At 33.5% G+C, this 25,758-nt stretch overlaps 2 protein-coding genes across 2 annotated transcripts; one reads left to right on the forward strand and one right to left on the reverse strand.

Moving 5' to 3' along the window:
• Positions 1-414: 414 nt before the first annotated feature.
• Positions 415-13,371, forward strand: LOC139898504 (subtilisin-like protease SBT2.4). Its single transcript, XM_071881248.1, has 9 exons — positions 415-657; positions 1,003-1,079; positions 10,070-10,214; positions 10,341-10,741; positions 11,281-11,376; positions 11,479-11,548; positions 11,640-12,531; positions 12,611-12,883; positions 12,959-13,371. Exons 1-9 carry the CDS (start codon positions 415-417, stop codon positions 13,369-13,371), a joined length of 2,610 nt encoding a protein of 869 aa, XP_071737349.1.
• A 91-nt stretch (positions 13,372-13,462) lies between these two features.
• Positions 13,463-17,293, reverse strand: LOC139870050 (O-fucosyltransferase 15). The gene is made up of 10 exons (XM_071857904.1): positions 16,977-17,293; positions 16,406-16,495; positions 16,202-16,307; positions 15,992-16,053; positions 15,770-15,858; positions 15,568-15,688; positions 15,340-15,483; positions 14,485-14,804; positions 14,171-14,411; positions 13,463-13,927 (listed from the first exon to the last, which is right to left on the reverse strand). The coding sequence occupies exons 1-10, from the start codon at positions 17,196-17,198 to the stop codon at positions 13,586-13,588; spliced, it is 1,737 nt and encodes a 578-aa protein (XP_071714005.1). The 5' UTR covers positions 17,199-17,293; the 3' UTR covers positions 13,463-13,585.
• Between the last annotated feature and the right edge of the window lie 8,465 nt (positions 17,294-25,758).

Genomic DNA, 25,758 nt, shown 5'->3' on the forward strand with positions numbered 1-25,758 from the left:
TGCAAAATAACAACTAAGAAAACAAATAATAAGTAAGCATTCTACTAAGTAAATGCAGTAACAGCGCGCGCGATTGTGAAGTTGCTTACATTCTACGTCTTCAGTGGTATCATCCGCTGCAGAGTCGGGGTCACGCGTAGCGCGTGTCCGCTTTGATGTTGGCGTCACAGCTTGCGATGCCTCCATTTTCCACTTACCCTTAGCTCTGATGTCTCGAACATCATCAAGCTTCATAACGGTATTCAGGCCAATTTCTGCAAAATAAACGGACATATGTTACTAGATGGGAATTCTCTGTAAATAAATAAATTGCGAAATTAATTAATCTATAAGTTATGTATCATACCTTGATTTTGGCCATTCAAAAACAGGTCATTGCGATCGTTTCACGACCAGTAAGTTGACACTCTGCCAATGTATAGCGAAACAATCCCGTATGGTCGCATTATCAAGTTGGAATCTTTGACGATGTTGAACATTGTTGTGTCATTGTCGTCAAGGGTAGGAGGCATGGTAGTTTCCTTATTGATTTCAAAGGACCATTGTAATAGCTCTGCGTGTCCGCTACCTACAGAGTCCTTCACGAAGAAAAAGGAGTTGCGCCAATTCCCAATGGAATCCTTTGGCGTTTTCATGATTTTATTGCGCGATTTGAATGTATACCACCCTTTGTCGCAAAAACAAAAACTATTAAAGTGACGGAATGCGTTGACTGTTGGGATTTCGTTGATTGCGTTGCAATACATTTCAAATAAAATGATCTTGTTTACTGCATTAGGATGCAGTTGTGAAAGACCAATTTGGTAAAAGCTGCAAATTTGAAGAAAAAAATCTGTAGCGGGAAATCGTAAGTTCCTATGGAACATTGCGGCTTCATACACCGACACCATCCCTTTTGGGGGATTGTGCGCTCTGTCCGTCGTTGACAGTGCGGTGGGCGAATATGGTGCGATTGAGGGGTAATAAGCCTTTAGTTGGCTAATTTTTTCATCGGACATGTAGGATACAAAGTCGTTTGGAGTTGGTATGTCTGATGATGAAGATGAAGGTTTAGTAGACATAATGTTTGTTGGACGAAGGTGAATAAGAAACGTGAGAAATATGATAAGTGCGTTGTTGGAAGAAAGCGAATGAATTTTATGAAATATGGAATCGTAATCGAGAAACGAGTGTGACTGAGTTACGATCGCGTTAATTTATATTTATAGGGGAGTAGAGATTGTATATTCTCACTTGTTATGATGAGCAATCTAACGGCTATAATCGAATAGCCATTAATCTAACGGTTATTAATTAAACCGTTCTGACGCAATTGATAAGACGTGGATATCGCATTAATCATTTCCATGATTAAACATAGCGAATTTTCTTAAGCATGGTTGAGCTGTTAAAGATAATTCTATTAGAAACAATTATCTTTAGAGTTTATCATGTTGCATTTTTTATGCATAAATGCAACATAATAAACTGGAGGGACTTGATTATATACATAGCCTTGCGTATGTATATTTTAAGCGTAAAAAGGCTAAAAGCGAGAGTAGTTCAGAGAAATAGAAAGACCACAAAGGTAACAAACTAGTGTGAAGTGAAGATTCGCGAACCTTCAGGGTTGCGGAAGACATTTGCAAAGTTATGGTGGATGGCGAACCGCGGACACAAAACGAGAATTCGCTAAGAATTCCAAACCTATAAATAGGGAGCTTGGCCTCTCATTTTAGGTTGTTGATTCCAAGGAATTGCTCTAGCCTTTGTGATTGACTTGTGATCACGCCCAAGTGTAAATTCACATTCTGTTAAGGTAATTTCCTCAAGATCGGGACGGGGGTGATCGATCATTGCTTTTCTAAATGAAAAACGATCATTAGGTCCCATAAACATCACCAACCACCCATTCCACCCCTTTATTGCACTCAGTTGTGGATTAAAGTAACATCTTAATCTAGGATTGATCACAACCTATCAGACTCTTGAGGCTCGAGGACTACGAATACAATATCGTAGCATACAGCTTTGCAGCAGCGTCAGAGATTGAAAATAATGAACCCAGATCTTATGTTGAAGTTATAGTAAGTAATGATGCAGATAAATGGGCTATAGCAATGTAGGAGGAAGTGGAAAGTCTGCACAAGAATAAAACATGGGATCTAATGAAATTACCAAATAATAAACGAGCCATTAGCTGCAAGTGGTTGTTCAAGATCAAAGAAGGAACACCTGGTGTCGAAAGTAAGAGATAAAAAGCACGTTTTGTAGTTTGGGGTTTTGACCAACGAGAAGATATCAATTTTAATGAGGTATTATCACTCATAGTACGCCGTACCTCTATTTGTATAATGCTCTCGATCGTTGTTCTTCTAGACCTAGAGCTTGAACAAATAGACGCTAAGACTGCCTTCCTCCATGCTCAACGCAAATATACATCAAGCAACCAGACGGATTTGAAGTTCCTGGAAAGGAAGAGTATGTGTGCAAACTCAAGAAGTCTCTTTATGGCTTAAAGCAATCGCTCATCCAATGGTATAAAAGGTTCGACTCATTCATGTTACAACACAAATATTGTCACATCAATTATGATGATTGTGTCTATTTTAAGACATTTCCGGACGAGTCTATTGTTTATCTAGTCCTCTATGTGGACGACATGCTACTGGCATCCTCAAGCGTAGCACACATTAGGGAGCTAAAGGATCAGTTAAACAAGGAATTTGAGATGAAAGATCACGGGCCAGCTAAACGAATTTTCGGAATGGATATCACACGAAATCGCAAGAATGGTAAGCTCACTTTATCACAATAAAACTACATCTCAAAGATATTAGAAAGGTTTAACATGAGTAATTTTAAACCTGTGTCTATCCCTCTAACACCACATTTTAAACTAAACTCCGATTAGTGTCCATCATTGCAAGACCAAAAGTTGTTGATGTCATCCGTACCTTATTCAAGCGTTGTTAGGAGTCTTATGTATGCCATGGTGTGTACTCGGCTTGATTTAGCTCACGTGAGCTTTGTAAACAGTTATGTGCATAACCCTGGAAAACTCCATTGGGAAGAAGTAAAAAATATAGTTTGGTAATTAAAGGGTTCAAGGAACATTGGATTATCATATGATAAGAATCGAGCAGGTATACACGGTGTGCAGGGGTATGTTGATTCTGATTATGGGGGTGACTTAGACAAGGGAAAACGTTTGTCCTCGTATGTATTTTCTCACTGTGGTTCAGCTATAAGTTGGTTCTCGTCGTTACAATTAATTGTTGCTCTGTCAACAATGGAAGCTTAGTACATCTCAAATACAGAAGGAATGAAAGAAGCTATATGGATTCGTGGTATGGTAAATGAATTGGGGTTGTCTCAAGATGTTCTTACAGTATATTGTGATAATCAAAGTGCAATACACATAGTGAAGAATCACAAGTTCCATTCCAAGACCTAACATATTGAAGCTAGATACCATTTTGTTCGAGATATAGTTGAAAAAGGTGAAATAATGGTCGAAAAGATTCATACAAGCGAGAACCCGGCCAATATGCTTACAAAAGTACTACCACCAACTAAGTTCCATTAGTGTCTGGAATTAGTTGGTATCATTCGAGTTTAATACCCTTAGGGGTGCGGCGACATCAACGCTTGAAACTATATCCTTGGGCTCAAGGTGGATATTGTTGGAAACGTGATCCTAAGGAAAGGGAAAAACGTGTTCCCTAAGGCAAAGGAAGTTTTCATGAAACTTCGTGTTTGGCTTGTTCCCAAAGCATATAATTGGGTTGTTCTTCAAGGATTCTTGGTTCCTTATTTAGTTATTATGTATGCTACATATACATCCAATTAAATACCCTACGTTCACAGTTTTCTGTTCAAGTAAATTGAGATCATACTTGATCTTGTACTCTACTTTCAATACCCTATAAAAAGCACTCGCCTATTAAAAAGAGCGATTTGATCTGCTGATACCCCCAAACTTAAATTCTTCCACTCACACGTTTGATTTTTTCATTCATCGACTAGCTAAAAAACATCAATCATCATTACTCTTTATATATTAAAAAGCACACCGAATGTTGTCGTATTATGTTATTTAGTATGTCGTTGGTATGTCTTAAATATTATGTTTCGTAAATATATATATATATATATATATATATATATATATATATATATATATATATATATATATATATATATATATATATATATATATATAACATATGTTGAATTAGCATGAATGATCGATCATACACTCATCTCTTAAGCTCAAACAGAAGGTCAAGAGCTCGAATCTAGCTTTTATTTGTCTTTGTTATTGATTTTTTAAAAGATTTTAAGGCCCAATATATCAAATATGAGGTATTGGATTACATGCGTTTATCTAATCTATCTTAGGGATATATCTAGTTTTCATTACTATTTTTTATTTGTTCGTAAATTATCTATTTATAAAATAAATACATCTCACTCCAATCAAGCACGAAGAACGTGGAACCAACACAACTGCAAAGAAGAATGTTGTTTTCAGAAAATGAAGACAAAGATCCCGAAAAAAAAGGAATAGTCGTAAAACATTCCCTATGTATGTAGCGAAATAAACAAGACAAACGTTATAGCCATTTTATTTATCTAAATAACTAATGTTGCACAAACACTAATGATATCGAATAATATTATACTATAACCCCTAACTAAACAACTACAAAATCACAACAATTCAACCGCATCCGCAACAATGTGCGGGCCATTCCGTTACTCGTTAATATGAAATGCTCCTTGATTTAAATGTATGTCAAAAAGTTATAGTTTGATTTTTACTATGTAACATTTTTATGAAAAATTAATGTAGCATAAAGCTCAAAAGTATATTTTCACAAAGGTTTTTTGTGAACATATTATTTACAAATGTGTAGATTGATAATGACATTCAAATCATGTGTTTCGTATGAAAACTTACTAATTGCACCTTGCAAGAATCTGAGTGTCTGTAAAATACATTTTATACGTAAAATGTTTTGAGTAAACACATTATATATATATATATATATATATATATATATATATATATATATATATATATATATATATATATATATATATATATATATATATATATATATATATATATATATATATATATATAGAGAGAGAGAGATTCAAACTAGAACCAATAAAAGGCGAGAACTACGAGAACCATTAAATTATATAGTTTATATGCATTCATATTCAACAAATTACATATAACTGTTATATAATGTTCATATCATTGACAATAAATGTTCACAACCACAAATTACATATTCAATTGTGAATTATATGAAATGCTCGTATTGTTTACAAACACGTGAACAAAAATTACATATTTGATTATATAGTAAAATTATAGGTTTTTTCAAAAAAAAAAAAAATTTGTTAAATCTTACTCTCCATCGAAATTTATATGTGATTCAACTTATTCACGTGTGAAAATCCTTGTAATTTAATGGTTCTCGCAGTTCTCGCCATTTTTTTTGTTCTCGTTTGAACTTTTGACTATGTGTGTGTGTGTGTATATATATATATATATATAAAGGTGTATATATATATACATATAAAGGATCCAGTGCTAGGTACTCATGTGTGGGATAAGGGGATAAGTGATTTTGTAATTTTTAAATCTTTAGTTCTACAGCTCCGATTTAAAAAAAAAAAAAAAAAAAAAAAAAAAAAACTTGTTGGTATCTATTTTCATTGTGTAGATTCAGAAAAAAAATAATTTTTTTTAACTGGAGCGTTAACATGCATTTGATGCATGTTATCCGCTGTTTGATGCATGTTAACTGCCTTTCATGCTTCAAATGCATCTTAATAAAAAATAAAGAAAAAATGACACTTGATTAAAAAAAACAGTGTTGTTACACCCCCCAAAATGGACCAGGGGTAATTGTGACCAATCATATCATAACACAGTTGTATAAACGAGAACGACTCTATATGAGACTTTTTAAATAAAACCTTTGTTAATAAAACAGCGGAAGCAGTAATACATGTTTACATTATTATTAAAACATAAAATAAATGTTTATGAACTAAAATATAATATGCGATGTGGACTCCATGCAAGTATCAAATCTATCATCACAAAGTTGCAAACAGCTAGCTCAATCATCACCTGAGACAAAACATGCTTAAAGTGTCAACCAAAAAGGTTGAGTGAAATTCACAGGTTTATAAATAATATCCAAAGTTTTAGACCACAAGATTTAGTTTAAAGTTGATCAATATAGATATATCAATCTAAAAGTGTTGCTGCAGTTTGTAATATCGCTACTAAACAATTTACCCTATGACACCTTGTACTGTCAGTATCGTGGAATCATTATTATGTAACCAAAGACCAACGGTCGAATGGTTAGAGACGTTACTTTCAATAGGCCTACTCACAATAATTAAGTTTGCATTTAAACGTAGCAATTAACGATATTACGGTAGGGATTTAGCATGAATCAAAGTATGACAGCATAGTTAACAATTTAGTACTTGTGTCTAAGCGTAAAACAGTTATAAAGCAAGCATGTGTCTCACCCCAAAAGTTGTAAAACAGTTATGAAACAGTAAAAAGTGGGGCTATGAAGTTCACCTTAGTAGCACAAAAGAGTATTCCACGAAAGAATTGAACGGAAGGACGTGACCGAGATCTCAACCTAGAGATAGAACGTATGATCAGACATTGCCTAACAGACAATAGTATATAGTACTATATTGATAGTAATGGTTCACTAAAGAATTTCCATTTTCGAAAGGTTACTATTTATGAAAAGTTTCCACTTATAGTAATTTTCCAATTTTAGAAAGTTCGGGTTAATCTTTAGCAAGACGTTGTATAACTTTACTCAAACTTCGTTGCTATCAAATAAGTCAGGAATGACCAGATGTAACCGGGGGCCCAGGACTCTTGACCAGAATCTAAGTCATGGCATTCGAGATCCACAAGCTTACCCATAAATGGCAACCTAGACATCATTCACTTACGACCGTGAGTAGCGATGAAGTTCACATGAATTGTACATTATCTTTAATTAACCTTCACTTTAGGTTTATATGTTATTATATATGTTATATTATATTTATTAATGTATTAACAATTTGATTATCTTATATTATATACTATAAGTTATTATTATTAAATTAGTATAGTTATAAAACATGTGTTTATTAATAATGTATTGTTATTAACTTACATTATCAGTATTATACTTTATTATATAGTATACTTAGTTATTAACCGTAAGTTATAATAATAATATTAATTTAGTATATGTAATATACTTATGTTAATCGAAAATCATACTAATATATGTTAATTCGAATATTAATTCATTAAATATTATATTTATAATTTTTATAAACTTAGTTAATTATAAAATTCAGTAGGATATTTTATAAAAATAATTTTATCAAGTTTTTGTATTTATTTCCCACTTTTCTTTATATATATACTCGGTTTATATTAATCAAATTTAATTAGGTAATAAATATTAAATCGACCTAAATAAATAATTTTATATTTTTTACAGGTTCTATATTATGTAAAAATGTTATAAAAATTATTAAATCAAATTTTATATCAAAATATTATTTATTTAATGTTTTCTAATTATTTAACCATTGTAATCGGCCTATAATTAAATAAATAGGAAAAATAATTTAAAATTAATTTTTATATTTTTTTTAAAGTATCTAGTGATGCTACTAATCATATAAAAATTTTATAAAAATATTTAATACACGTTTTTATTTATTTTGTATTTTCTTTATTATTTCTCTCGGTTTAGAATAATGCAAAAGTAAATTCTTTTTAAATACTAATCGTCCCATTTATTTAAGTTTTATAATTTTTGCTTGTTTATAAAAGTATAATAATCTCAAAAAAAATTTATAATTATTTTTATTACTGTTTAATATTTTATTACGAATTTTATATTGTTTTTTTGTTTAAATACTACATAATTCGTATTTAATTATAAATAATATTCCATAAATTATCAAAATTATTTTTATACATCATAATACTTATAATACTAATTATAACATATAAAAATAATTTATATATATTAAATTTGAATTTTTAAAGAATATACAAAAAAATAAAAGTAATTCGATAAAAAATATAGAAAATACCTCAAGTACTTTCCCAAGTTTGTGAGAGAGTTTTTCCAAAGATTTGATATAAGTTTTTATGAAATGGAAGTGGGTATTTATAGGAAAAAAATGGTTGGTAAAAAAAAATATAAATAAAATAAAGGTGCCAATTTTGACAAAAAATAAAAACATGTTAAAAATTTTTTTAATAAGTTTTTATTTTTGAAAATATTTAGTCAAAATTCATGGGCTCATTATTTAATTTATAAAAAAATCTCTTTTTTTATAAGCTAAAAATATATATATAATGATTAAAATAACTTATCATTTAATTAATAATTATGTTTCATATAGTTTTAAATATAATACGAATTAATATTAATATTAACTAAAATTATTTTATATAATTAGTGTAAACTTTAGTTAACAAAAAGTGTCGACTAAAAATAAATATTTGATCAATGTCAAATTTAATTATATATTACGTATGGATAACAACTCTATAGTCAAATTAGTAAATTCAGGTATGGAAATATGAGGGTTGTTATAAGTGTTTAGGGTTTAGAAATTAGGGTTTAGGGTTTAGAAATTAGGGTTTTAGAATGAGTTTTTAATACGAACGGTTTAGAGTTTAGGGTTTAGGGGTTAGGGTTTTGGGTTAAGGGTTTATGAAGTAAACCCGAAAACCCTAAACCCTAAACCCTAAACCTTAAACTCTAAACTCTAAATTCTAAATCGGGCTAAATCCTAAAAAAAAAACTCAAAAAAACCTCAAAACATATTAACATGCATCAGATGCATTTTAAGCTCCTGTTGAAAAAAAACAAATTTTTATGAATCTACACAATGTCAGTAGATCACGGATTTTTTTTTTTAAATTGGAGCTCTAATGTAAAAAAATATAAAAGTCTCATTTTACTTATCCCCTTTTCCCAAAAAAGTCACTTATCCCTTGATCTCTCCTATATATATATATATATATATATATATATATATATATATATATATATATATATATATATATATATATATATATATAATTAAGAGGGGAACACTTTTTTTAGGGAAGGTGGAAGCAAATTTTTGTTTAAAATTTTTATTTTTTACAAAAGTTAAGATGACGTGAAAATATGAACGTTTAAAAATGACACTTTGTGATAAATGTTAATTATTGCGACCAGAAAATGCTCGAAGAAATAACATTCATCGATAAATGTTATTCTTGATAACATTCATCGTAATCCATGTTATTATTCGAGCGTTTTTTTAGTGTTTAGATATTAGGATTTAAAAATTAGGGTTTAAAATTAGGGTTTATGGTTTAGATTTAAGGTTTAGATTGAGTTTTTAACATGAACGGTTTAGAGTTTAGGGTTTTGGGATAAACTCAAAATATTAAACCCTAAACCCTAAACTCTAAATCGGGCTAAATTTTGAAGAAGAAAAAAATCACAGAAGATGAAAAAAAGGCTCGAAAAATAACATGCACAGCATAACGATGAATGTTAGAAGGAATTACATTTAAGGATGAATATTATTTCTTCGAACGTTTTCTAGTCAATATAATAGTAATATTTATCACAAAGTGTCTTTTTAAATGTTCATATTTATACCTAATCTTAATGTTTGTAACAAATTTTTTTTTTAAAAACGAAGAATTTTTTTTTTTACTCCCATTTTTATTCAAAAAAGTGTATCCCTCTTATACGTGCGTGGGTGATGTTAGTGACACATTTTTATACACTACACGACAACTTTTAAGTAAATTTTTTTTTTTAAGCCAAGCCCTCAAAGTAAAGCAGGTGGGGATTAAACTTGTGTCCCTTATACATAAGCATGAGGTTAATTAAAAAAAAAATATTATACATTGAATCACTTAGATACATAACTTTTGTGACATTTGTATGTTTAATAATTACTTACTTTGTTGGTTTGATTGTATGTACATGTATATATATAGTGAAATTCTAAAGGCTCATGCAAAGAAGTTGGAAGAATCCCATGATGAGTTTCTACAAAGCACTTTAGAGGAAGGTGCTTACAAAAAGCTATATAGTTTCAACCATATTGTCAATGGCTTTTCTCTCCATACCACCCCTGCTCAGGTATTCATATATGCTATGCATGCCCCTTTTATGGTCTATTACTTTCATATAATATTCTTTTGTTATTATTATAATCTTTACTTTATCTTTATCTTTATTTACTTATTAAGATACATTTGTATACAGGTGAACAAGTTAAAGAATGCACCAGGCGTTAAGCTGATAGAGAAAGATAGAGGAGTTAAAATGATGACAAGTTATACTCCCAAATTTTTAAACTTACCACAAGGAGTTTGGGCTTCAGAGGGAGGTCCAAGGAATGCAGGTGAAGGAATTGTGATAGGTTTTGTTGACTCCGGAATCAATCCACTTCACCCCAGTTTCGCATATGATCGAAAGGACGATTACCTTCAAAGTCGGACTCAGTTGTTTCCTAGTTTTTGTGATGAGGGACCTATGTTTCCAAGGAGTTCATGTAATGGAAAGATAGTTTCAGCAAGGTTTTTCTCAGCCGGAGCTCAAGCACGTGCCACTCTTAATGCTTCCGTTGACATCTTGTCTCCCTACGATCCAATCGGACATGGCAGGTATACATCGTAGTAGCTAAATGAGTGCGTCAGTCGATATTTGGTAGATAACAGGTCAGGCTGGTTGTACTTTTACATCTCGGTCGGGACTTTTTAGGGAGTACTCGGCAATTCAGTGAGTACTTGGATGTTGATCAAGTTTGACTTTGACAAATTTTCCAAGTAATTTCGAGTTTTAACCAATTTTCCAAGTAATTCCGAGTTTTCACCAATTTTCCAAGTAATTCCGAGTTTTCACCAATTTTCCAAGTAATTCCGAGTTTTGGCCAAGTTTGACAAAGTTTGACTGAGTACTCCTTGAGTTGCAAAAAAAAAAAAAAAAAAAAGAATACTCGCGAGTACACACCGAGTAATTCTGAGTTCTACAACACTAAACTCCATTAAGAACTAATAACATATTAGAACACTGAATATACAAAATATAATATTTAGTAGGAAGAACACGTTTTTCTATTTCAATATTCTATGGGTGACGTACGAACAATTCTATCGGTTTGATCTATTTTGCTTTTAGCTACATTCCGGTTTTGTTTTGTCAGTCATGTAGCATCAACTGCTGCTGGAAACTATGGAGTTCCAGTCGTGGTTAATGGCTTCAACTATGGACGAGCTAGCGGGATGGCGCCACGCGCACGGTACTAACTCAGATATTCTACCTTTTTATTATTATTATAGTATAATTAATATTTAATTTAATATTTGATATCTAAGATACTTATGAAGAAATTTTTACTCAGAATTGCTGTTTATAAAGCTGTATATCCAACTATAGGAACAACAACAGATGTTCTTGCAGCCATTGATCAAGTAAGAACTGCATACCCATATTATAACTGGTAACACCCCAATAAATCATAATGTGAGCACTCACCAAAACAAATTGTAATTAATGGTGCAGGCAATAAAAGATGGAGTTGATATCTTATCACTCTCCATAGGACCAGATGAACCACCTGAAAAAACCATCACTATGTTAAGCATGTTCGACATCTTTATGTTGTTTGCTCGTAAGGCCGGTGTTTTGGTGATTCAGTCTGTCGGGAACTTTGGTCCGAACCCATACACGACTGCCTCGTACAGCCCCTGGGCTATAGGTGTGGCATCCTGTGACACTGACAGAACCTACCCTGGTTCTCTCGTTCTTGGAGATGGTCAGAAAATAAGTGGCATTGGACTAGCGGGCCCCAGTTTCGGCAAAGGGTTACTAAAATACATGTTAGTTTTGGCCAAAGATGCAATCTTGGTAAATGGAGATTATCCAAAGACTCCTGAATATGTAGACGCGTGTCAACATCCTGAAGCGCTAGACCCTGTTATTGTACAACGGAGTGTTGTTATATGCATGTTTTCAGAAGGGTTTATAAACGGATCGTCATCTATACCGGCAATTGTCAACACTGCTACGACCCTAGGGTTCATGGGTTTCGTGTTTCTTGCTAATCCTACTTATGGTGATTTCATAGCAGAGCCTTATCCGTTTTCTATTCCCGGAATTATTATTTCAAAAGCTAGCGACACACAGGTTATACTCGACTACTACGAGAAACAAACAGAACGAAACGATAAAGGAGTTGTAACGGCGTTTAACGGGGTAGCAGCAATCGGTGAAGGAAGATTTGCTACGTACAACAACAAAGCTCCTATAGTTAGCAGATTCTCTTCAAGAGGACCGAGTTTCATTGACAAATCAAAAAACCCGATCGATTTGCTGAAGCCAGATATTTTAGCTCCGGGTCACGATATTTGGGCAGCTTGGAGCCCGATGAGCGTAAAGCATCCGATTCTGTCAGGTAAAGTTGTTTGTACTGTGTGCATGTTTGACCTTTTAACACACAGGTCAAAGTCAACCCTTAGTTTCAAACTTTTCAGGTTCTAACTTCGGGCTGATATCTGGTACGAGTATGGCGGCACCTCATATTGCGGGGATAGCAGCATTGATTAAACAAATGAATCCTACATGGTCACCATCGATGATTGCATCAGTAATGGCAACAACTGCAATTACATATGATATAGACGGGGAGCCGATAATGGCCCAAGGCCAGGAACTCTACACTTTGCATCATTCAACGCCGTTTGATCACGGTGCAGGCCTTGTTAGTGCCACCCACGCCGTTGATCCAGGGCTGGTTTTTGACTCACGTGATGATCTTACAGATTTCCTACTAGACATGCATTAAAGACTTGTACAGTACTAATAAACTGATCGTGAAACAGGATTTGAAGACTACATGAGTTTCTTGTGCTCGTTGCCAAACACGGATCCGGAAATCATCAAGACGGCAATCGGTGAACGATGTGAGCACTCTTTTCACGCACCATCGGAGCTAAACGTCCCTTCGGTGACACTTTCAGCGCTGTCGGGGTCACAGGTAGTAAAAAGGACGGTCAAGAATGTTGCTGACAAGGCGGAGACGTACGTGTGTGCGGTTGTCCCGCCTACCGGAGTAGCTGTCGAATTGAATCCAACATGGTTTACTATAACTCCGCAAGGAACACAAGATTTGGAAGTGATACTTAACGTCACACAAGTACAAGACTCGTTTAGCTACGGTGAGATTGTATTAACAGGAAATTTGAAACATATCGTTAAGATACCCGTCTCAGTATTACCTGTTTCGGTGTCCTAATTGTGAGTTTAAACTGAAAAAGGGATCAATTTTTGATTCCCTGATACTACAAGTTATAAATCAATAAGTGTGGATTGAGAATAAACGCGTTATCATTTTATAAAATTTCACAGAAGCTATCACTATTACTGTTACATTCGTATAACATACAAATTGTGTAAGATTAATGTAATGAATGAATGAGAGAAATTAAAGGAAAACAGTAAGTACGAGGTTAGGAAGATGTTGGAGGACGAAAAGGTAAAATAACTTGTGTATTGCACATACATTCGCTGCAACGAGGGTATCTATATACACTCCTTCCAACGGGTCGTGAAAAGACCCGTTTGTTTTGTCTCACTGCTTTTCTAATTCGGGTTTCAAACACTTTCCACTCGATTGTGTTGTTCTTCGTGAATATGTCTGCAAGTCTGCGTTTATTTGGTCGGATTGTAGGCATCTTCCCACCACCGTAGTATACTCTGTAACCCGATACTAAAGATGACAGTTGACTTCCTGAATCGGTCATTGCGAAAACATCGGCTGCTGTAGACGTTATGAAGTCTAGTGCAGCTAGCTGCAAAATGGTACATACAACCAGGGACCCACTAAGCCAAAGATATTGACCAATTATTGACTGATTAAATACAATTTTGACCAACTAAATCCGATCTCGACCCATTGACAGACTTTGACCAATTAATTACTCAGATTTTGGAAAATCGGCTCGGTTAGTTACTAAAAAGGAGTACTCGGGGAGTTTTACAACACTGAATTAAGCATTTGTTTGTTTCGAAAGACAAGTAAATGTTGAATATACCTGAGATGTGAAGTTCAAGAATGGTTGAATTTCAGATAATGACAACAGATTCTCTTTAGTAACCATATTAGGATACAGAGTTGTTAAAGCATTAAGCCTTGATTTTCCTCCATAAATATGTGACCCGGCTAGAAATATACGGGTGTCACGCTTAAAACCAAGACCCGCAAGCATAAGCACGGTTTCTTCAGGCATTAACGGACATAGACCTTCTGCCTTAAGCCTTTCTGGTGACGGTATCCTGAAAATTATCGAAACTTTTAGAACGAAGCTTTACAAAAATCAAACATGAATTTACGAATAGTAATCCATACTTAGTGGCGTTATTTAGGTCCACTAATCCAGGAAAGTGAACTTCACGATACGCTTGCAGCTCGTTCTTTTCTTCTTCACCACCGCCAAAATCGCATAAAGAATGAGCTACCATATCAATCTCGAACCTCAAGTGCAAAGCTAAGAATCGGAAATCTTTTTTGACTTTTCCCTTTGACTTGGCAAACGGTCCCACCAGGTTTTCATCCAATAACCCTGAATGTGTTGCATTCTGACGCATTCTTTGAATCAGCAATGCGGCCGTTGCTTGTATTTTTGGAATAAATTGCAGTGCATGAAAATTACATCTGCATCGTAGTCTCTGTACAAAAACAAGGACACGTTTAAACATCTCTAATCTTGAAATTATCAAAGTTTCAACAACAATATTCTTCTCGAAAATCTCCCTTGATAGTTACAACATTATCATTTCGGACGTTTCAGAGTTATAATTACGTGTTTGCTGATTATTGTTATTACAAACTGGGAAAAGGTAGTAATCCACACCAGAAATCATATTTTAGACACGGTTGCAGAACTCGGGATTACTCGGAAAATTGGTCAAAACTAGGTCAAAAAAGGCCAAAACTCGGGATTACTCGGAAAATCGGTAAAAACTAGGTCAAAGTCAAACTTGGTCAACATCTGAGTATTCCCGAGTGGCCGAGTACTCCCTAAAAAGTCCCGAACGTGTACTCCAAGTAGTGAGATTTGCAACCTTGATTATAGATATCTAAGATATGATCGAAGTGCCAAACACTTTCCATTAAAAACATTTCAGATCAAATGGTCCAATTTTTATAACACAATAACTATAGATGGAATTAGGCAACAAATGGAAACGGAATATAAGGTACCTGCAAGTGATATGGTATTGGATCAGATGCCAAACGATTACCAAACCCAATAAAGTGGACGACTCTATTCTTCATTAAAAGCGGAAGAATATATTTCAGGTAAAAACTCGGCTTCGCCTCTTTCGGAATATCAACATCCGTCACCTAATAATAGAGTTATTAAATACATTATATATGAATAATTTCAGCATTAAAACGAGTTATTTTCAAGTTAGATAAACTACAAACCACACTATCCATGGCTTCAAGGTTCAACGACCGTAATTCCTTGGGCAATTCCTTCACTACACGTATATCGGGCTTCAAGTAATCAATAAAATAGTCCTCCTGATATATATCTCCAAATTGACTATAAAATAAAGAAAAATCAACAATCAATGAATAGATTATATTAAAAACTAAAACATATATGGACGAATATTTTAATTACCTTGTATCTCTCCAAACAGTGCTGAACATAAAGTTTGGGATCACGAGAGTTGCATTAAGTAATCTTGCAACTGCAACAATATTGCAGACCTGAGGTTATTAAACCAAGAGTGAGGTTGAAAATCATGATACGATAAAACTTCCAAAAACCGTCTTTTGCGGATACTTGAAAATTTAAAATTTCATAAAAAGAGGTCAGAAATGCAATTTAAAAGCAACTTACAGCTACTCGCTGCTGGTTTATACCCCCATTTGCAGTAACCATAATGTACCCATTATTACCTTCTGAAAATACAATAAATCATACACCATACAAAAACCAAGTTAAGGCAGCAGCACCAACAACAACAACAACAACAATAACAATACCCAATTCCATGTTAAATGTAGACAATCGTGTGTAAATTTGTAACGAAAGTGAGAGAATGATCACCACTAGGTTTCCAAACACGTTGATCAGCACAAGGTTGCCAGGTTGCAGCAACAGCATGATAAGTTTCCATCCACAGATCTTTGGGCTCGGTAGACTTGTATTGATTCTGTAACATAATAGAAAAATCAATGATGATATTGCTATTTTTTTTTTTTTTTCTTTTCTTTTTTTGAAAAATATGACTAAAAGGACTTGTACACTTACCTCTGCTAAGGCATGGCCAGCTTTATATAACAGTCTTGCGTAAGCCGTTTTATGTGGCTTTTTACCTTTAGCTATCTTTCTCAATTCTTGCTGAAACAAATCAAAACAATGTGTGAATCGCTTAATTACACGAATATGAATATTTCCAATGAGGAACATTATGATCAATGAATTTTGTTTCTCAATTTGGATCAATTAAGTCAACAAAATCTAAGGTATTTAGACTTTTATATCTCTGTTGAAGTGTTCAATAACAATTTGATGCTTTAACGTCAAGCAAAATCAAAACTTTTTTGAAACATATATGTTTGCATTTTGATTGCAATGATCTACAAATTCTTTTTAAATAGAAAACTGCATTGTGGAATTACTAGTAGAAATCTAATTCCAGCTCAACTTATCGATGATACACACAATTAAATCAAAATTACCTATTTTTAGTTGAAATCTCACGAATTGATAAGGTTTTACTACAAATTTAACTCAGAATGATGAAATATTAAATATTTATATTTATATTTATTAAACATAAAATTAAAGTAAAAAAGAGTTCGATTTATGTAATTATTACCGGAAGTGAGACTATGGATGAATTTGATTTCGAGAAACGCAACTTGAGACCTTTAACAGGACCCGAATCTTGGATCCGAGAAAGCATCCAGAAATTCATGAGAATGAAGAATGCGAGTAAAAAAAACCCAAATGCTAAACGACTTCGATTTGATGCTAATTTGAAACCTGTCATTTTTTTCTTCATCATCATTTGCATCTTCTGCTGCTGTTTTTGGTCCATACAAGTATTATTTACAACACACAATCAACAATACAAAGAAACGAGCTAATTTGTCTCTGTATATCTGTAAATCTATATATATATATATCTATAACAGTGAAGTGATGATGAAAAAACTTATGAGTTTTGGAGTCTGGTTATGTTCTGTACTAAATTCGGGGATAAAGGAGTCAGATTTTATGATGAATTTATTTATGGATTTTTTTATTGAAAAATTTTGCCTGTCAAATTTTATGAGTTTTGATTCATATATGGAGTATGTTTTAGGATGTTATAATAATAATAATAATATAGATATGGATAGTCAATTTTGGTGTATACATATAGTCAATTTTGGTACACAAAGTATGTATTTTTATATTGAGATTTTAGGCTATAAATACTCATGAATGCAAGCATTAAACTTGCACCATTTCACACACTTACAAAGTGTTTCTTTCTTTCTCCATTATCATCTTTGTTCTTACACTTCATTATTAGTATTCTTAATCAAGAATCAAATCACTAAAGGTAGTTATAAGCCTACTGAATTATAACATCAAGAATCAAACCACTAAAGGTAGTTATAAGCCTACTGAATTATAACACGTTATCAGCACGATAATCTTAATACTAAATATGGTTGGCTCTGCCACCAAAATGATATATGGTCGGTTATGCCACCAAAATGATATATGGTCGGTTATACCACCAAAATGATATATGGTCGGTTATACCACCAAAATGATATATGGTCGGTTATACCACCAGAATGATATAGGTCGGTTATACCACCTGAAAAAATATATGGTCGACACTGTCGCCAAATTTTCATTTATGTTTACTAATATTTATATTTTTGTTATATAACATTTATTTATGATTGCTTACACATGGTCGACACTGTCACCTACTTATCATTTATGTTATATTAAATTTATGTTTAATGTTTATATACTTATGAATATAAATTGACTCTAATTTATCATGATGTTTGTTTTAATTTTTGATAATAGAAAATGTCGAATCTGGAAAAGCTTAAATTTACTCATTTAGAATCAACTGGAAACAACTACATGCCATGGGTTATAAAAGTAAAAATGCATCTTAAATCAATGGGCATTCTTGAAACCATAAATGAAAACAACACTTGTTCTGAAAAAGAACAAGCTACGGCATGTTGCTTTATTCATCAACATATTGATGAATGCTTACAAAATAATTATGTGACTGTAGAAGATCCCCATGTTTTATGGGAAGGTCTCAAAAGCAGATTCAATAATCAAAGAGAAATTTTACTTCCAGCTGCAATGGAACAATGGAGAACATTAAGGTTCCAAGACTTTAAGAAAGTAAATGAATACAGCTCAGCTCTGTATAATACATGTTCACAACTTAAATTCTGTGGACATGAAATTAGTGATGCAGACATGATGGAGAAAACTTTCTCCACAATGAATGCTGCAAACATCACAGTGCAAAGAAATTTGAGAATGCTAAAGTTCAAAACATATCCTGAACTTAATTCATATCTCTTAGTTGCAGAGCAAAATGATGAGCTATTAATGAAAAATCAGCAATCCCGTCCTACTGGTACACTTGCAATCCCTGAAGCAAATACTGCAAATAATTATAAACAGGGACAAGGACGCGGGCAAGGTCGTGGTTATAATAACCATCACCATCATCATGCCAAAAGCCATAACTATGGTAGAAACCATCCTTATGGTAATGGTAATGGGCGTGGACGTGGTCGTGGTCGTGGCCGTGGTGGTCAAAGAAATAGTAATCCACGAAAATATAAATATCAACCACAAAACAAGCCCATTAAACAAGATGTTGAAGAAAATTCTTCTAAAAATTCTGAAGAATCTTGCTACAGATGTGGTAGAATGGGCCACTGGGCTAATACTTGCCGAACATCTAAACATCTTGTTAAGATGTATCAGGATTCGCTGAAAGATAAAGAAAAGGAAGTAAACTTTGTGGATAACGTCGATCCAACAGTCACTGAGAAACCATCTGATTTATATGAAGATTTCTTGAATATTTAAGTTGTGTGTCTTTCGAAAAATAAACGATTTAATATCGTCTGTCTTTGTCATTATGTTTGCTAAATGTTTCAGTACTATCTATTTGCGTTTAAAATATTGTGTAATATTAATGTACTCACTATTTATTTCTTATATATGAAGTTCAATATGAATTTTGCTGGAATACAACATCAATCAAGTGGTGGAGATCTCTGTATAGCAGACAGTGGAACTACACACACTATACTTAAATCCGAGAAATATTTTATTGATCTAAAACCAACGGAAGGAACTATACATACAATATCAGGACCTGCTAACTTGATAAAAGGGATAGGAAAGGCAAATTTCATACTACCAAATGGTACAAAATTTTTAATAAATGATGCCTTATTTTCTCCCAAGTCAAGCAGAAATTTATTGAGTTTCTCCGACATATACCTTAACGGGTATGATTATCAGTCAGTGACAACAGAAAATGAGAAATATTTAAGTATCACTGACAAGAGTCATGTGGTTGAAAAACTGCCAAGACTTAGTTCTGGATTACATTATACACATATAAATGTACCAGAAATACATATGGTAGTTAACGAAAAATATATTGATCCTGGTGTATTCAGTTTATGGCATAACAGATTAGGCCATCCAGGATCAACAATGATGAAAAGGATTATTGAATGTACTCATGGACATCCACTAAAGGATAGAAAAATCCATCATGATACAATGGTTCCATGTACATCTTGCTCTCTTGGAAAATTGATAACTAGACCCTCACCACTTAAGGTTGAGAAAGAATCACCAATGTTTCTTGAAAGAATTCAAGGTGATATATGTGGACCAATTCATCCACCATGTGGACCATTTAGATATTTCATGGTTCTAATAGACGCATCTAGCAGATGGTCTCATGTTTGTCTGTTATCAAGCCGTAATGTGGCATTTGCAAAATTTCTTGCCCAAATTATTAAATTGAGAGCTCATTTTCCTGATTACACTATTAAAAGGGTGAGACTTGATAATGCTGGTGAATTTACATCTCAAGCATTTAATGACTATTGCATGTCTATAGGAATTGTTGTTGAACATTCTGTTGCTCATGTGCATACACAAAATGGTTTAGCCGAGTCATTGATTAAACGTTTACAGTTAATCGCTAGACCATTGATAATGAGAACAAAACTCCCTGTATCTATATGGGGTCATGCAATTTTACATGCTGCTGCATTGATTCGCATCAGACCAAGTGCAAGTCATAAATATTCCCCCCTACAACTTGCTTTTGGTCAAGAGCCAAATATTTCCCATCTTAGAACATTTGGTTGTGCAGTGTATGTTCCAATTGCGACACCACAACGTACAAAAATGGGTCCTCAAAGGAGGTTGGGAATATATGTTGGATATGAAACATCTTCAATATTAAGGTATATTGAACCTATGACAGGTGACGTTTTTACAGCACGTTTTGCTGATTGTCATTTTAATGAAACATTGTTCCCTAGATTAGGGGGAGAAATGAAAAATAAAGAAAATGATGTTTCATGGTGTGAACCTCAATTAAAGTATCTTGATCCTCGCACAAAAGAATGCGAGACAGAAGTTCAAAAGATAATGCATATACAAGAACTTGCAAATCAATTGCCTGATGCATTTACAGATACAAAAACGGTGACAAAATCATATATACCAGCAGTAAATACTCCAGCTCGAATTGAAATTCCAAAAGCTGGCAATAACGTCACTCATGAATCTTTGCCACGTCAGAAACGTGGAAGACCAATCGGTTCAAAGGATAAAAATCCTCGAAAAAGAAAATCAGCTGATAATGAAGTAAAAGAAAGTGTTCAAGAAGAACCACAAATCAGTACTCCTACTGCAGAGGAGATTGATGATGTCAATACAGAAATTGCAATCAATTATGCATATTCAAAAATATTATGGAACCGAAATGAAATGAAAAATCTTGATGAGAAATTTTCATTTAATGTTGCATATGACATCATGAATAATGATGATGATCCAGAACCAACATCTATGGTTGAATGTCAAAATAGACATGATTGGGCTCAATGGAAAGAAGCAATACGAGCTGAATTAGAATCACTCAATAAAAGAAAAGTTTTCGGATCCATCATTCTCACTCCTAAAGATGTGAAACCTGTAGGATACAGATGGATTTTTGTCCGAAAAAGAAATGAGAAAAATGAAGTTACAAGGTATAAAGCTAGACTTGTAGCTCAAGGTTTTTCTCAAAGACCGGGAATTGATTATGAAGAAACTTATTCTCCTGTTATGGATGCAATTACTTTTAGGTAATTAATCAGTCTGGCAGTTTCTAAAAATTTAGAAATGCATCTCATGGATGTTGTGACTGCTTATCTATATGGATCACTTGATAGTGATATATATATGAAGATACCTGAAGGATTTAAGGTACCAGAAGCATCAAATGCAAAACCCAAAGAAATGTATTCGATTAAATTACAAAGATCTTTATATGGGTTAAAACAATCGGGACGTATGTGGTATAACCGATTAAGTGATTACTTGATAAGCAAAGGGTATACAAATAATCTTACTTGCCCTTGTGTTTTCATTAAGAAAACAACATCCGGATATGTGATCATAGCTGTTTATGTTGATGATCTTAACATCATAGGTACAAATAAAGAGATCCATGAAGCCATTCAACTTCTAAAGAAAGAATTTGAAATGAAAGATCTCGGAAAAACCAAGTATTGCCTTGGTTTACAAATTGAGCATATGCCTAATGGTTTACTTGTACATCAAACAACATATACTGAAAAGATTTTGAAACGTTTCAATATGGACAAGGCAAAACCATTAAGTACTCCTATGGTTGTTAGATCACTCAATGTTGAAGCTGATCCATTTCGTCCATGTGAAGATCAAGAAGACATTCTTGGACCAGAAGTACCATATCTTAGTGCAATTGGAGCTCTTATGTATCTTACAAATTGTACAAGACCTGACATTTCTTTTGCAGTTAATTTGTTGGCAAGGTTCAGCTCTGCTCCTACCAAAAGACACTGGAATGGGATCAAACACATATTTCGATACCTTCGAGGAACTACTGATTTAGGATTATTTTATTCTAACGAATCAAAACAAGATTTGGTTGGTTATGCAGATGCAGGTTATTTATCTGATTCACATAAAGCTAAATCTCAAACTGGATATGTATTCCTAAATGGAAGTACTGCAATATCATGGCGTTCTCAAAAACAAACACTTGTTGCTACATCGTCAAATCATGCCGAAGTGATTGCATTACATGAAGCTACTCGAGAATGTTTTTTGGTTGAGATCAATGACACAACTCATTACTGATTCTTGTGGACTAGAACGCGATAAAAGTCCAACAACTATCTATGAAGATAATGCAGCTTGCATAGCACAGATGAAAGAAGGGTATATCAAAAGTGACCGAACAAAACACATACCACCTAGATTCTTCTCATACACTCAAAATCTCATTAAGGACAACCAGATTGAAATGAGATATGTGCAATCTAGCAAAAACTCTGCTGATCTTTTCACGAAAGCACTTCCAACTGCTATTTTCAGAACACACGTTCATAACATTGGCATGAGACATGTTCAAAAGATGTAACAGCTGAAGCGATGTCTACTTGAGGGGGAGTCAACTCCATGCTGCACTCTTTTTCCCTTAGCTAAAGTTTTTTCCCACTGGGTTTTCTTTAGCAAGGTTTTTAACGAGGCAGTAATTTATAGTTGATCTTCAACAAAATAAAATTGCTATCCAAGGGGGAGTGTTATAATAATAATAATAATATAGATATGGATAGTCAATTTTGGTGTATACATATAGTCAATTTTGGTACACAAAGTATGTATTTTTATATTGAGATTTTAGGCTATAAATACTCATGAATGCAAGCATTAAACTTGCACCATTTCACACACTTACAAAGTGTTTCTTTCTTTCTCCATTATCATCTTTGTTCTTACACTTCATTATTAGTATTCTTAATCAAGAATCAAATCACTAAAGGTAGTTATAAGCCTACTGAATTATAACATCAAGAATCAAACCACTAAAGGTAGTTATAAGCCTACTGAATTATAACATAGGAGAGATTATTCGAGTATTTTTTTTTTTTTTGTTACTAGAGAATATTATAATTTTGATTTGCATGTCACATCTTTTCATAATGGTACATTCTTTGTTGAATTTGTAACTTATAATGGTATAGTTTAATGTGACGGATTTTTAAAACTAGAAAGTAATCGGATTGCGCGTTCCGACATTTGATATACGTTGTATGGTACCCGTCTATAGTAGAAAACGATATTTATGTACAAAATGACTACGTACGTTTACTTTGAATATTTTGAAAACACGGTATTTTTAAAAGCAAAGTTCTTTATACTGATACTTTCTTTTCTTTATTTCTATTAAAACTAAATACTAACAACATGATATATCATAGTGTTTTCTTTAACTCTTCTCAAGTAAAACAAATATTGATGCGTGATTATGACTTTTAAAAACGCAATTTCACTCAAAGCTTTCTTCTACAACAGATCTGAACAAACCGAATAGCTAACCCAGCAAAACAGAGTGTAAACACTCAAGAACAAGTAACCAAGATAGAGAATCTCAACCCTAACTGATAAAGACTAAGCCACCACAACTAGAATCAAGGAAACACTCCAAATCACCTCTATAACTAATAAAACAAAGCACCACAATTACAGAGAATGAAACGAAGATTTAAGAATCTAAACTCCTAATTGATAAAGATATCACCACAATCAATAATATAGAAACACTTCACACCCTCGATTATAGCTGATAAAGATTCCACCATAACTATAAACTCAGAAATGAAGATTTGGGATTTCACCACAATGTTTGATAAAGTAATACCACAAACACTGATAAAGAAACCACTCGTAGTCACCGGAATCAAAGATTCTTAAAGACGCAGAGATTTTAGGAAATAGATAAGTTCTATCAAACTTTTTCATTCATCATCAACCATGTTTTACAATGATAATTAGCCTCTATTTATAGAGGAAACATTACAGCTATTTGTAAGTAAGACAAAAACATAAAAAGGAAAAAGAGACGAAAGGACAAGCATTTACAAATTAGCCAATAAGAAATAAAGACAAAATATGAAAAGGCCTGCCACTTTGTAATGCTCCTTCCATGATTAAAAGGAGCTAATGATAGATGAGTATCTTCATTGGACAGCCCAACATTCTAGAATCACCCACACACGTGTTAAGCACATGTCTTAAGCTGGTTATTGAATTGAAATAGCTTTAAACGTTTTCAAAGTATAAGTGCTCGTGGAAGATTGTCAAGCTGGTTGGTCTTCATCTTTAAAAGCTGGTTGGTTTGCTTTTACGTTTTGAGCTGGTTGAACTTCATCGTCTTGTGCTGGTTGGTAAGAACATTCGAAAGTTGGTGATCATTAACTTCCAAAGCTGATTAAGCATCAAAGATCAGTGCTGGTCCAACATTAGTTATAAGAGCTGAGTGAACTAGCTTCCATCGTGATGAGTGCTTAGTTTGTATACTAAGTAAAACTCATGCTGGTTGAACTCACTCTTATTTGCTGGCTCTAAAGATCCCCCGTGCCGGTTGAACTAACAACTTATGCTGGTTCTTCTTGTTGGTTGAACTAACAACTTCTGCTGGTTAAACTAACACCAATTGCTGGTCGAACTAACTTCATTTGAAGCTGCCTCTTAAGTAACCTTAAAGTTGAAAGTTAATCATATATTCTTTGAGCTGGCTCTTGTTTGAGCTGGTTCAACTTGTTGCTGGCCCTTCGTTGATCATTCAAGTTGTGTTGGTTCAACTTGTTGCTGGCCCTTCGTTGAGCTGATTCAACGTTGTGCTGGTTCAACTTGTTGCTGGCCCTTCGTTGAGCTGATTCAACGTTGTGCTGGCTCTTCTTTGTGCTGGCTCTTCTTCATGACAGCTCAATATTAAGATGCACCATAATAACCCTTCAATGCTGAGTAAACATAACCAGATCAAACCCAATTGAATGAACTTAGTCTTCAACCTATTTTAACCTGAACTTTGTTTAGAGCTGCCTTGACATTAAATTGTAACAACCCGTGCTGGTTTGTCTTCCGAGCTGGTTAGCCATTGAAAACTTCAAAACTTTATTCTTGCAAAATAAACACTAACATATCTATCCAATCTAAGTAGATTATATTCTAATCAAAACTCAAACTGAAAGGATCCCAAATTATGTTGTTCATCATTCTGGTGGACGCCAAAGCTGTCCACATGGAATATGAAACTTTGCATGCTGACCCGATTGTTGTAAGCTAGCCTTAGGACATTTGATGAGTAAGGAGCTGAATTCAAAGCTGGTTCTACACTTGGTATGGAATTCAAAATCATTGCCAGCTGATGTGCACATGAAATGACCCTTTAAAATAGAATATACTTGGGAATTAAACATGAACTGATTTATGTTCAATATTAACCCAAGTTTATCAATTTTAAATTTGGAGCTCGTGGTCACACCCGC

The sequence above is a fragment of the Rutidosis leptorrhynchoides genome, chromosome 1 (assembly GCF_046630445.1).
Source record: "Rutidosis leptorrhynchoides isolate AG116_Rl617_1_P2 chromosome 1, CSIRO_AGI_Rlap_v1, whole genome shotgun sequence".
NCBI classification, from domain to species: domain Eukaryota; kingdom Viridiplantae; phylum Streptophyta; class Magnoliopsida; order Asterales; family Asteraceae; genus Rutidosis; species Rutidosis leptorrhynchoides.